Source organism: Bubalus kerabau, chromosome 4, assembly GCF_029407905.1.
Source record: "Bubalus kerabau isolate K-KA32 ecotype Philippines breed swamp buffalo chromosome 4, PCC_UOA_SB_1v2, whole genome shotgun sequence".
Lineage (NCBI taxonomy): Eukaryota > Metazoa > Chordata > Mammalia > Artiodactyla > Bovidae > Bubalus > Bubalus kerabau.
Window position 1 is genome coordinate 28292988 of NC_073627.1, and position 12625 is coordinate 28305612.

A 12625-nucleotide genomic window follows, 5' to 3' on the forward strand; every position below is an offset into this window, starting at 1 on the left:
AAGAAAGACATTTTCAGGCATGCATGGTCTCAACAAATTTATCTACCAGGAACCTTTTCTGTGGAAACTCATGGGTGTAAACCAAGAAGGACAAAAATAAGAGAGCCAGTAAACTGTGTCTAGTACAGACCAGAAAAGGACTCTCAAAGGATGACGACTCCATTAGTGAGCTTAGGGGAAGAAAGTAGCTCAGATTGAAGCAGGATGGAAAGCTCATGGAAGAAAATAAAGCTGATTTGATTATCTGATATATTTTGAAACTTGAGGGAGATTATTACTGAGCTAGTTTTGATAGCTGAGTTAGTGTCTGGAGTGAATTTGGAAATAGAACATACAAGAGACTGAACTGAAGAAAAAAATTCCAGTAAGTGTATCAAAAGTGTCATCATAATGCCCTTTTTGCTTAACTCGGGAGTTAATAGGACATGGCATCAAAATATAAACACTGAATGTTCATTTAAACTAAATTTTTCATGCCTAAGTTAAACCAAAAAGCAAAATAAGCATAGAATTTAGAAATATGGAGGCAAATTCCAGAAGAGAAAGCTAAAAGGGTTAAAGTTGCCTTTTGGAGATGGTAAGAGGTAGGACTAGGGTGCTGGTCTTAACAGTATTCACGGAGACTCTAATGGTTCAGACCGAAGGTCTGCCATCATCCTAGCTTACTTGGCAGTCAGGAATAATTTTTTCATCCCTCCCTCTCTTCTTTTACCATATAGTACATCTTGAAGGCTAAGGAGAACAATTTTCATTTGTGTACTTGGGCATGTTGCTTTATGATTTTAGTAGGCTCAATTTAGGTGTCTGCAGACTACTCAGTGATTAAATGGATCTTCTTTCCTTTTTTTTGAAAAATAACTTCCTTTTGTTTTGGCAAGATAAAAGTTAATTTCAGTAATTTATATTGAATACATTCATATTTCTTGTGTTTTAGGACCATGTGAAAAAATTCATGATGAAAATCTACGAAAACAGTAAGTTACCTTTTTTGGGATAATTGGAATTTATGTAAAATGAATGTCATGTAGAGGTCCTACTCATTAGTTGGTGGTCATAGAAAGTGATACAGCTCTATGTAGCATCACCATACGAGTTCATACTGTATGCCAAGAATAAGCCTAAGCTTTTTTTCTATATCCCATTTGTTTTTTTATTTTTCGCTTAGTCGCTTCAATCATGTCTGACTTTGAGACCCCCTGTACTGTAGCCCACCAGGCTCTTCTGTCCATGGGATTCTCTGGACGAGATTACTGGAGCGGGTTGCCATGCCCTCCTCCAGTTTTTATTTTTTAGTTTATTATTATTGTTTGGCTGCTCCTCCCAGCTTGTATGATCTTAACTCCTTGACCAGGGATTAAACCCAGGCCATGACAGTGAAAACACTGAGTCCTAACCACTGGACCTCCAGAGAATTCACTCGCTTTTTTTTTTTTTTTTTTTTCTCTTTCACATTTGTTTTTTTAACAGACCTAATTCTATAAATGAAACTTGTCCTGGAGCCAGGGTCACAGATCCAGGATAGTGTTCACCTAGATTTGCCCGATGGTAACATCTGTGCTCTTTATACACTGTTAAATGCTACCTCTTTACCAGGATGAGGGACAGCTGGAAATTCACTTCTTATGGATGTGCCTGGTTTACTCTTCAGTACTTTTTTTCTTCTTCTTTTTTTTTTTTTTTTAAACTTTTTTGGGTATGCCACATGGCTTGTGGGATCTTAGTTCCCAGACTAGGGTTTGAACCCAGGCCTACAGCAGTGAAAGCAGGGAGACCTAACAATTGGCCTGCAAATTCCCTGCCCTTCAGTCTGAATGCAGTAGTAGTTCATGAGATTAGTGAAGATAGAATATGAGAGTTGTAAATGGATAAAGAATTGGAAAGAAAATATTTATTTTCGTTTCATTAGGTATGAGAAGAGTTCTCGTTTTATGAAAGTTGGCTATGAGAGAGATTTTTTGCGATACTTACAGAGTTTACTGGCAGAAGTAGAACGTAGAATTAGACGAGGCCATGCTCGTTTGGCATTATCTCAAAACCAGCAGTCGTCTGGGGTGAGTATGAATTAATTTATGATCTTTGTAAAGTGTCCTTTCCTCTGGAAAGCCAGCGATCTCCCTAGTATTGAAACTTGGGCTCAAGTTCAGTCATTGCTTTATATGTTTTAAAATGACATAAAACTTAAAAAGGTGGTTTTTTTCAGTCTTACTAATAAGTAAATGAATATTTTGCTAATCAGTAATTTTTTATCTTAAATAGTAACTGACAAAATATGCAATTGATTAACAAAAATTGAGATAATTGAGTTACTGTCCTTGTGATTTAGCATTTTGGTTATTAAATACGAATACTAGGTATGGTATATAGAAGTTAAATGTTTATTTTTGTATTTTAGTTGTTGATAATACACATTCTATTGTCTTCATCAGGCAGCTGGTCCAACAGGCAAAAATGAAGAAAAAATTCAGGTTCTAACAGATAAAATTGATGTACTCCTGCAGCAGGTAAGAATTGGAACTCCTCCTAGAATTGCTAAAATTAAAAAGACTGACAGTATCAAATATTAGTGAAGATCTGGGCAAACAAACTATTTTACTCTGTTGGGATTATTTAAAATGATGCAGGCACTTTGGAAAAGAGTTTCTTTCTTAAAAGGTTAAGAGATGCACTATGAGCCATTCCACTGCTAGATATTAATGTAAGAGGTGAAAGCATATGTTCACACAGAGGTGTATACCAGTGTTTGTAGAGGCTTTATTCATAATAGGTGCAAAAAAAAAAACCCACCCCAAACAAACCTGGAAACAAATGTCTGTCAGTAGGTCAATGGGTAAACAAATTGTGATGTACCTATACAGTAATGTTTGCGACCCCATGGACGGTAGCCTACGAGGCTCCTCTGTCCATGGGATTTTCCAGGCAGTAGTACTGGAGTGGAGTGCCATTTCCTTCTCCAGGGGATCTTCTGACCCAGGGATCGAACCCAGGTCTCCCGCATTTTAGACAGACGCTTTACCGTCTAAGCCACCAGGGACGTCCTGCAGTGACAGTACACAGTGATAAAAGGAATTAACTATTTGGAATAATATTGATGAATCTAGAGAGACTAGATTGAGTGAGAGAGGCCAAGCCCCACAAAAGGAATAGAGTACATGGTTCCATTTAAATACAGTTCTAGAAAATGCAGACTAATTTATAGTGACAGAAAACAGATTGGTGGTTGCTTTGGGAGGAGGCACAACACAGAGACAGTAGGAAACTTGGGTGGATTTGCTTATTATCTAGACTGTGGTGTTGCTGCTGCTGCTAAGTCGCTTCAGTCGTGTCTGACTCTGTGCGACCCCATGGACTGCAGCCTACCAGGCTTCTCCGTCCATGGGATTCTCCAGGCAAGAACACTGGAGTGGGTTGCCATTTCGTTCTCCAATGCATAAAAGTGAAGAGTGAAAGTGAAGTCGCTCAGTCGTGTCTGACTCTTAGTGACCCCATGGACTGCAGCCTACCAGGCTCCTCCATCCATGCGATTTTCTGGGCAACAGTACTGGAGTGGGGTGCCATTGCCTTCTCCCGACTGTGGTGTTAACCTTATGAAATTGTCTACCCTAGAAATTTTCTGTGTATTTCCTGTCAATTATATGTAGTTAATGCTGTGGGAAAAAATCGATTAAGGGTAAATTAAACCCAAAGAAGCTTCACTAAACAAAACATACCCAAACAACTTCTATACGCTCATGAAGCTTGAGGGTAAAAAGAAAAGTACTAGGATAGTGTGGTTAGAAAGATATCCTGACTGCTTTTTGAATTCCTCTTAGATTGAAGAATTAGGATCTGAAGGAAAAGTAGAAGAAGCCCAGGGAATGATGAAATTAGTTGAACAGTTAAAAGAAGAGAGAGAGTTGCTTAGGTCCACAACTTCGGTGAGTAGCAACCTCATTTTGATATAACCATGCTGTTAGCTGTGTATTGCTAGGATCTATTTCTATTTACGAATAATTTTCTAATGTCATCAAACTTTTATTTTAAAGGGCCACATAGTATTTATGATTTCAGGTCATAAGAAATGTAATAAAAGCTCTGTTTTTACATTTATATTACAAAATAGCTTTAGGCAATGTGTAAACAAATGTCTAATTTTGTTTCAATGAAACTTTGCAAAAACAGGCCTCTAGCTACTGGTTTGCTAACCTGTGCCTTAAGTATTTTGGTTGGGCTTAGGTTTTGGTGGTTTTGTTGTTGTTGTTGTTGTTGTTGTTACTAATCAAATTACTTAGTTCATATTTACCTTACTACAAAATTGGTATACTCTTAATAATACCTTTACTTACTTAACTTTGAATTAGATGGATGATACAGTATACATGTTTTAGATATTGATGGTAAAATATAATTGAGCATTGATTCCCAAATATTAAAAGGGTATGTTCAGATTATATGCAGTGAGTTCAATTCCTTAATGATTTTGAAAAACTTTTTTTATTACTTATTTTTATTATTTTTGGTTTTTCTGGGTCTTCATTGCTGTACTTGGGCTTTCTCTAGTTGCAGAAAGTGGAGGCCACTCTCTAAGCCCGTTGACTTCAGTAGCTGAGGCACAGGGGCTCTTTAGCTGCAACCTGAGGGCCCTCCCTAGAGCCTGCAGGCTTCAGTAGTGGAAGCACACAGTCTCCGTAGTTGTAGCTTTCAGGCTGTGGAGTGCAGGCTCGGTAGTTGTGGCATATGGGCTTAGTTGCTCCGAGGCACGTGGCATCTTCCCAGACCAGGGATCAGACCTGTGTCCCCTGCATTGGCAGGCAGATTCCTATCTACTGCGCTACCAGGGAAGTCCCAAAAAACATTTTTAATATGGAGTCCACATCTTTAACCTGTTGAAGCAAGCAGGAAATGAATTCAGACTAAAATAGGTAGCTTTTTGAAAGGTAGATTAGCTTTTTCGAGGTGATATGTAGTTCAAGGGTTATAATAGAGGGATGAGGTTGTAATACTTCTTGAAAAGTTGATTGCTATTGTCATGCTTCCCATGTCTAAAAGTTGCTGCTAAGTATTATGTCTTTGGGGAAATGGAAAGTAGCAGTTCATAAAATTAAAAATATTTTCTAAATGTTAAAAGTATTTTTGAGGGGAATTTGTTTGTTTTCTCTTGATCAGATATTTTATAATAACTGATTTATCATTTTAGACAATTGAAAGTTTTGCTGCCCAAGAAAAACAAATGGAAGTTTGTGAAGTGTGTGGAGCCTTTTTGATAGTGGGAGATGCCCAGTCCCGGGTAGATGATCATTTGATGGGAAAACAGCACATGGGCTATGCCAAAATTAAAGCCACTGTAGAAGAATTAAAAGTAAGTTTCTTATGAGCATATATTTTAGCTATATCTAGTACTTTATATTAGTGTGGTTAAGAATTGATCGTGTAGATTTAAAACTATATTTTTGCTGGGTTATTTGAGGTAGTGATAATTCCTGTAATATTTTGCTATTCATCAGATTAGCAAAGTGCTTTATTTTCTTCGTAGTGTCAGGAATTTGGGAGAAGGAATATTCCTGAGGGTTTAGTCAAATATCTTGTGTACATACATGGTGTTAAGATTTCTCCATCTCACTTTTAGGGTATCAGATTTCATAAGTTGGTCTCCAGTTAATTCATGTTAGGTAGCCGTTGTTTGACAGCATCATTAAGGTTATTTAGTTCTAAAAAAAATCAAATTTGATTTCTTTAGGAAAAATTAAGAAAAAGAACTGAAGAACCTGATCGTGATGAGCGTTTAAAAAAGGAGAAGCAAGAACGAGAAGAAAGAGAAAAAGAAAGGGAGAGGGAAAGAGAAGAGAGAGAGAGGAAAAGACGAAGAGAAGAGGAAGAAAGAGAAAAAGAAAGAGCTCGAGACAGAGAAAGAAGAAAGAGGAGTCGATCACGAAGTAGGCATTCAAGCCGAACTTCTGACCGAAGATGCAGCAGGTCTCGGGATCACAAAAGATCACGAAGTAGAGAGAGAAGGCGGAGCAGGTATATTGAACACCTGAGACAGTGCCAGGCATATAGTGATAGAAGCTCAGTTGTGTCCGACTCTTTGAGACCTTGTGGACTGTAGCCTGCTAGGCTCCTCTGTCCATGGAATTCTCCAGGAAAGAATACTGGAGTCAGTTGCCATTTCCTCCTCCAGGGGATCTTCCCGACCCAGGGATTGAACTGGGTCTCGTGCATTGCAGGTGGATTCTTTACCTAGTGTCTGAGTGTGCATTAAATAATAGTAATTACTGGTGAATTCCTTGGTATTTGGGACCCTCTTAAGTCTCATTAAGCACTCGGGCAGATGAAAGTTGACTCATTGAACGAGTTCATCTTGTAGGCAATTTCACTGCTCTTTCTTAGGCCGCTGAAGGAGATTTGATACAATCTTATTAGGGAGTTAGTGTAATGGATGAGTGCTTCTCTTATTGATTCTAAGACATTTAAATCATAAATTATTTTGGGTAGGATTACCTATTTGAAAAATTGAGGTTAAGGACTTTCAATTTTCAGTTCTTAAGGTTTCTTATATAAATGTGTTTCAATAGTAGGTTGTATTCATTTGCCTTTGAGAGTGATTTTTGCTTTAAATAACAGTATGTAATTCTTCAAGATTTTTTCTCACTGTAATATCAGCTGAAGTTGCTCTCCTTTTGTTTCAAATTATTTAAGAAGTAGAGATCGACGAAGAAGCAGAAGCCACGATAGATCAGAAAGAAAGCATAGATCTCGTAGTCGGGATCGAAGAAGATCAAAAAGCCGAGATCGAAAGTCATATAAGCACCGGAGCAAAAGTCGAGACAGAGAACAAGATAGAAAATCGAAGGAGAAAGGTTAGTTTTTGTGAGAATTTGATTCTTTAAGGGACCGTTTTCACTTTGTCTCTTCACTAACTCACTTTTCTTTAGACACAAGCAGAGTTCCACTTCAAGCTGTATTTATTTTTACTTTTAATGAACCCCATTCAATAGGAGACAAGTCTTATTTTCGCTTCTGCTGATTTATGAGAATGACAGTTGACCTTGTGTTTTCTTAGAACATGTTCAAGTCGCATGCTTCAATTTATAACTTGAAGGCTTATCGTTTAGATTCTTCCAAGTATTGCATTACCTGTTAGGATTATTAGGCTGTAGAATTCTGGGTTATTGGCAACATTTTTTAGTTATTTGGCAACACTTGCTGCAGTGTTCCATAATACTCTGAAGAGTAAATGTACAGTATTGCATTGGTCTTCAAGTACAGCATTTATTTAATTCTATACTACTTTTAAGTTTTCATAAGTTGAATGCCTTATGTGTGCGTGTCGTGCCCCTTCCCCCTCGGTGTGGTCCTTTTTTTATCGAAACATGCGTTTTCCCATCTATTTTTTCCTTTGATTTTCTGTGGCATTCCAGTAGCTGGTTGACTGCTTAATCAACTTTTCATTTTGTCTTTGGCATGTTTTCACAAGGATATTCTCACCTTTCAATTTAGCCTTCATTGAATGATGAACGATAATTCTTTTAATAATTAGGGTCCCATTTCTGCATATTCTTCAGATTCTTTGTACACTTTTTTTTTGGACTGGGCTTTTCTGCTTTGCATGGTTTTCAGGAATGAGAGAAAGGGCTTATTTCTAATTTTCTTGGCTCTGCTTATTCCATCCTGTTCTGCCTATCTGTGTCCATGTTTGATCACCAACATGTGTGCTCACATATGGATTTATTAGACATGTATGTGATACTCATTATTTTCTTTTATGAAATTAGTCTGGTTTTTGTGGGGTTTAACTGAGTTGAGTTAGGAAACTGGCAAACAGTGGATTATCTTTTTTTTTTCCTTCGGTCTTCAGCTTTTATTTTTCCTCAAATAAGTGCACCTTCTCTTTTTAAAAGATTTAGATATATTGGCTTTTTCTAGAACATGGAGCAAATGTTAAAAAGTAGGAAACAGGGTGATTTTTAAAACTTTCATGAGCTTTAGTATCTGCCATTTAAGTCCAGAAGTTATTTTTGTGATTCAAAAGGCAATTGATACCAAGAATTAACTGACTTTTAATAGTTTTTAAGTAAGCTTCACTCAACCTTTTAGCAAGACTTTCTGTGTAATGTATTTGGGGGTGTCAGCTCAACAACCAGATATATCTCTTGTCAGAGATGAAGGTAATCACTTTGAGAACTAAACCTCTTCGCTGTATCTTCATTCGTGTCACTTAAAATAGTTGGATTGGTTCTCAGGGACAGAAACTAGGTAGCTTTTATAACTATTTGGGATCAAAATTGAGCTATAAATTGCACTGGCCTGACTTAAAAAGAGTTTGTAATTTTTCAAGAGAGCAGAGAGAATGAATTGCTAAGCTATGATCCTTATTATAATGATGACATCATAGAATATAATCAGACTTGTTTAAGTAAAATAAACTGGACTGTGTTTGGATTGTGGACGAATGGATTTTCCTGGTCAGATGTGGAAGAAGGAGTGAAGACTGGATTCAGGGAAACTCTGCCTCTGGTCTGTCTTGAAAGATTGGGTTTGCCATTACAGATTTATTTTAAATGTTGGGATCTGTTTTTAAAATGACATAATTTATTGACTTTTTCAAATAACCGTGTGGCCGGTTAGCCATTCTTGTATATATAACTGAAGGCCTGAACTTGGAGGTCAGATATGAGTAGTAGTGAACATTTGATGACAGTGAGTAAGAGGGAGCTCACGTGCTGTAATGAAAGCACTTTATCTCACTCCACAAACAAAAAGTGGTTTCTTCCACAAACCTATCTTTGTTACCACAAACCAGTTTAGGGTGCTCTCTTTTGTCAAGAGAGGTTCCTTTTTTAATCCATAGCCCTAAAGTCCACCACACTTTGTGGATGTCCTTAGGACTATTAAGATCTACCATATTTATATAGGGCAGAAGATAAGATTATTGGACTGACTACTAGTCCTCTACGGGGCAACAAGACGACTCTTCCTCCTTGAAGCTACCTGTGCACCGGAGAAGCCCATAAGGCACAAAGGGAGGACTTTTCCACAAGGTCAGTTAGAGCACACTGTACTGCACAGTTCTCATAAGTGAACAGACGAGACATGAAGCGAGTCCTGCAGTCAGCTACTTGGACATTGCTTGGTGAATTTTCCAAGTGTTACGGACGGAATATATTTCTTCACATAAGATCTTCAATTCTTAATGTTCTTTGAGTGAGTGCCCCCCACAGCCCCATAAACCATACTTTTTCGTTACCATCCCTCTCCCAGTTACTTGATGTTGCGTCTTAACAACTTTGTCTAGAATCTGTAGAAGGTTCTGCTTCTCTTAAAACACATCTTTCTGTCTTATCAACTATTGTTAGACCAGCTATTCTTAGTTTTAAAGAAAAGATGATTTTTCCAGGTTTGTAGTTTGCTTTAAAATTTTCTGCAGAAATCCTTTGTTAGGTAGTAATTGGAACTGAAAAAGCTAGAACATAACTTGCTCCATGTACCACTTTTGCCTCTAGTCTTTAGTTTCACCATTCCAAAGAAAACAGAAGGAAAATTTGACCTTTTTTTCACCCTTTATTTGCAGCTGAGATGAATTTTTATTTCTCTCTTTGGAAAAAATAATTTTGAGATGGCATATATGTTACTTAGCGAAGCACAAAAGTTCAGTAATTGAAATGGGATTTAAGATCCACTTTCATTGGTGTTGTCCCTCTTGGGTCTTCAAATATATATAGGTATAAGTCATCTTTTGCATTTAAAAATATATAGTTGGAGAAGCATGCCTATAAATGTTCACCTTTTTGCAGTTACTGTTTTTACCGTTTTAACTTCGTTCATGTGAACACAGTTTTTTGTCCTGTCTTTCTTGCCTTTCCCATTGCCTTTTGATGGTCTTTACTCCAAGTGAAATTTACTTAAGTTTTAGATTCTGCAGCGATTTGGTGTTGCCTGTGCATATCACCAGTTTCAGAGAATTTGCCCACTATTTTTACCTTCTGCTTTCTGTAATTCCCTGTGCTGCCCTCTCCCTCCTTTATAAATTGCAAATTTTATCCCTTTGATAGATTTATCAAACTGTTACTTGCAGTCTGTGGGAAATGATTGTCTTTTCATCTCTAAATTGTTTTCACTTTTCAAAGTGTCATATATGTTTTGTATTTTACTTTAAAATCCATGATCAATGTCTTCTTTTATGGCAGAAAAGAGGGGATCTGATGATAAAAAAAGTAGTGTGAAGTCCAGTAGTCGAGAAAAGCAGAGTGAAGACACAAACACTGAATCAAAGGAAAGCGATACTAAGAATGAGGTCAATGGGACCAGTGAAGACATTAAATCTGAAGGTGACACTCAGTCCAATTAAAACTGATCTGATAAGACCTCAGATCAGACAGAGGTAAGTGGATTGTTTCTCACTTTGATTAGGGCTTTTTGTTACTGTTTGACAGTGCAGCGTAAGTATGCACAGATGAAGATGGAACTAAGCCGAGTAAGAAGACATACAAAAGCATCTTCTGAAGGAAAAGACAGTGTAGTCCTGCAAAACATTTTGAGGTACATTGTTTTGTCTCAGCTATTTTGTAGCAGACTCGTGCCCCCCGTTAGTGTGCCTCTTTGCAAATTATTGCCCACGTTTGTAATATAGTCGCCATTGAAAAGTTAATTATCCTTTTTTTAGGGATTTTGCTGTCATTTCTTGTTTTTTTTTTTTTATTTTTCTTTTTTTTAATAAAAAGGTTGAACTGTTTTTTATTTTTTTTCTTTTTGGTATTAAGTCCATCTTGTGTTGGTACATTGGCAGAGACATATGCTTTAAAACTTAAATATTTCTGAGGCACATGTTGGACTACTTTGTTTTAATTAAACTGCTAGTATTTCTTTGTCAAGGATGTTTCTAGTTTTTTGCTTTATTGCCTTGCATTCTAATGCAGTTTGTTCTGTAACTCGAGAGCCAGTAGCATTGGATTGATGGAAGTGTAGGGTTTATGAATTATTGCAGCTGACTACCATACCTCACACAGCGTTGGTGTTGTGAGCGGCCCATGAAAAGCCAAATTAAAAATCAAGGATTCAGTCAAACTAAGCAGGTACTCATGCCAGGTACTCCTTTCTCTACCCACATCCATGTTTGAATGCTATTGCCTGTGATCTTTACGCTTAACTGTTGTGTATCTTTTTGTTCTTTACAAGAAGCACAGAGGGGTTTTTTTGTGTATTGCGTGAAAATTTATAATCAGATGTTAACAGAATGGAATTTTTTTTCAACTGTGTGTAGGGATGCAGTGGTGCCCAGAATTAGATATCTTTAAAGAATTTTAAATACAATAAACACTTCATATTATTCGCCTTGTTACATTCAATGCAATTCTCAAGTCTTTAAGAGGTATGTTGTGTTTAATATTTCCTCCTGTGTAGGAGAATTCGCAGTCAGCCATAGGAATATTAGGAATAATCACTGGCTGATACATTTAAAGCAGCAGTGAATAGCAAGGACAGACACCTTTAAACAGAAACACAAAGAACTGATGAACCGTGTAGAATGAATTTGGGCTTTTAAAGAACTGTTAAAAGTCAGTCTTTAAGAGGGTTCTTGAAACCTGTAAACTGTTCATTCTTTGGGCTAGTGGCATGGGATTAAATATTCCTAATGAAAGGAAGTACCAATTAGTTGAATTGTTGATGACCTTCCTTTTCTAGGATAGCAATATAGTGTTATATTTGTGTGAGCCATTCACATAGAGGCAAGCATACACAGGCACATGGTTTTAAAAAACCACGCTGATGCCTTGATAATTGAAAAGAATACAAACATTCCATATACATATATTAATTAGCAGTTAGTGACTGGGCCACTTAGTCATGAAAATTTGCCTTATACATGTTGTCTAATTATCATTTTTCCGCAAATTTTGCTTTGTAGGAATACTGTTGGAAGATTTTTGGAAGAAAACTGAAAACGGCATAAAGTGAAGATCGACATTAAAATGAGGTGAAAGAAAACTATAGTGGCATAGAAAAAGTATAAAGCTCGGTTAGTTTGTTTGTTTTTTTTTTAATTAAAAATTAATTCAGGACTGATGTGACCTATCAGATTTCAGAACATGTATTAATAGCATATATATGCCACTGAAAACTTAGGTCCTGTATCATATCTTTTTCTTTAAGACTTTTTAAGAAATATTACCTAAACATGTGGCTTGCTCAGTGTTTAATTGCAAGTTTTCATTCTTGGGACTTTGAAAACGAGATTAAACGTTAATATTTGTGTGAATCAGACTAAGTGGGATTCCATTTTTACAACTCTGCTAGCCTTTGGATTTAGAAGTGAAAATAAAGTATCTCCGACTTTCTGTTACAGATTTGTCTCTTTGTCATTGAAAAGTTTTAGTATTAATCTTTTTTAATAAAGTTATTGACTCTGAACTAGTCCCTTGTTTTAAATATGAGATACGCTGTTACTAGAGATCTTGGTGTACAGTTTTATCTGATTTGTTCTGTTTAAGACTAATTTTTATAGAATTTCCACAGTTTAAATGTTTTAAATAATGGTGCTTCAATTTTTAGTAGTTATGAATACATTTGGATTTTGCTTTTAATAACGAAGATATACAATGAACTGGAATATATTTTTACATCCCTGAGAGATTTCTTTAGTAGTAGAAAATTC

At 36.6% G+C, this 12625-nt stretch overlaps 1 protein-coding gene across 1 annotated transcript in view; it reads left to right on the top strand.

Moving 5' to 3' along the window:
- Positions 1-12381, top strand: part of LUC7L3 (LUC7 like 3 pre-mRNA splicing factor) — a 25195-nt gene extending 12814 nt beyond the window's left edge. Inside the window, 11 exon segments of the mRNA XM_055576206.1 lie at positions 935-974; positions 1907-2051; positions 2427-2501; positions 3810-3914; positions 5174-5335; positions 5714-5997; positions 6673-6833; positions 10161-10301; positions 10407-10552; positions 10554-11045; positions 11879-12381. Coding sequence (XP_055432181.1) covers positions 935-974; positions 1907-2051; positions 2427-2501; positions 3810-3914; positions 5174-5335; positions 5714-5997; positions 6673-6833; positions 10161-10301; positions 10407-10552; positions 10554-10598 — 1304 coding nt within the window. The 3' untranslated portion in view covers positions 10599-11045; positions 11879-12381.
- The last annotated feature ends 244 nt before the right edge of the window (positions 12382-12625 follow it).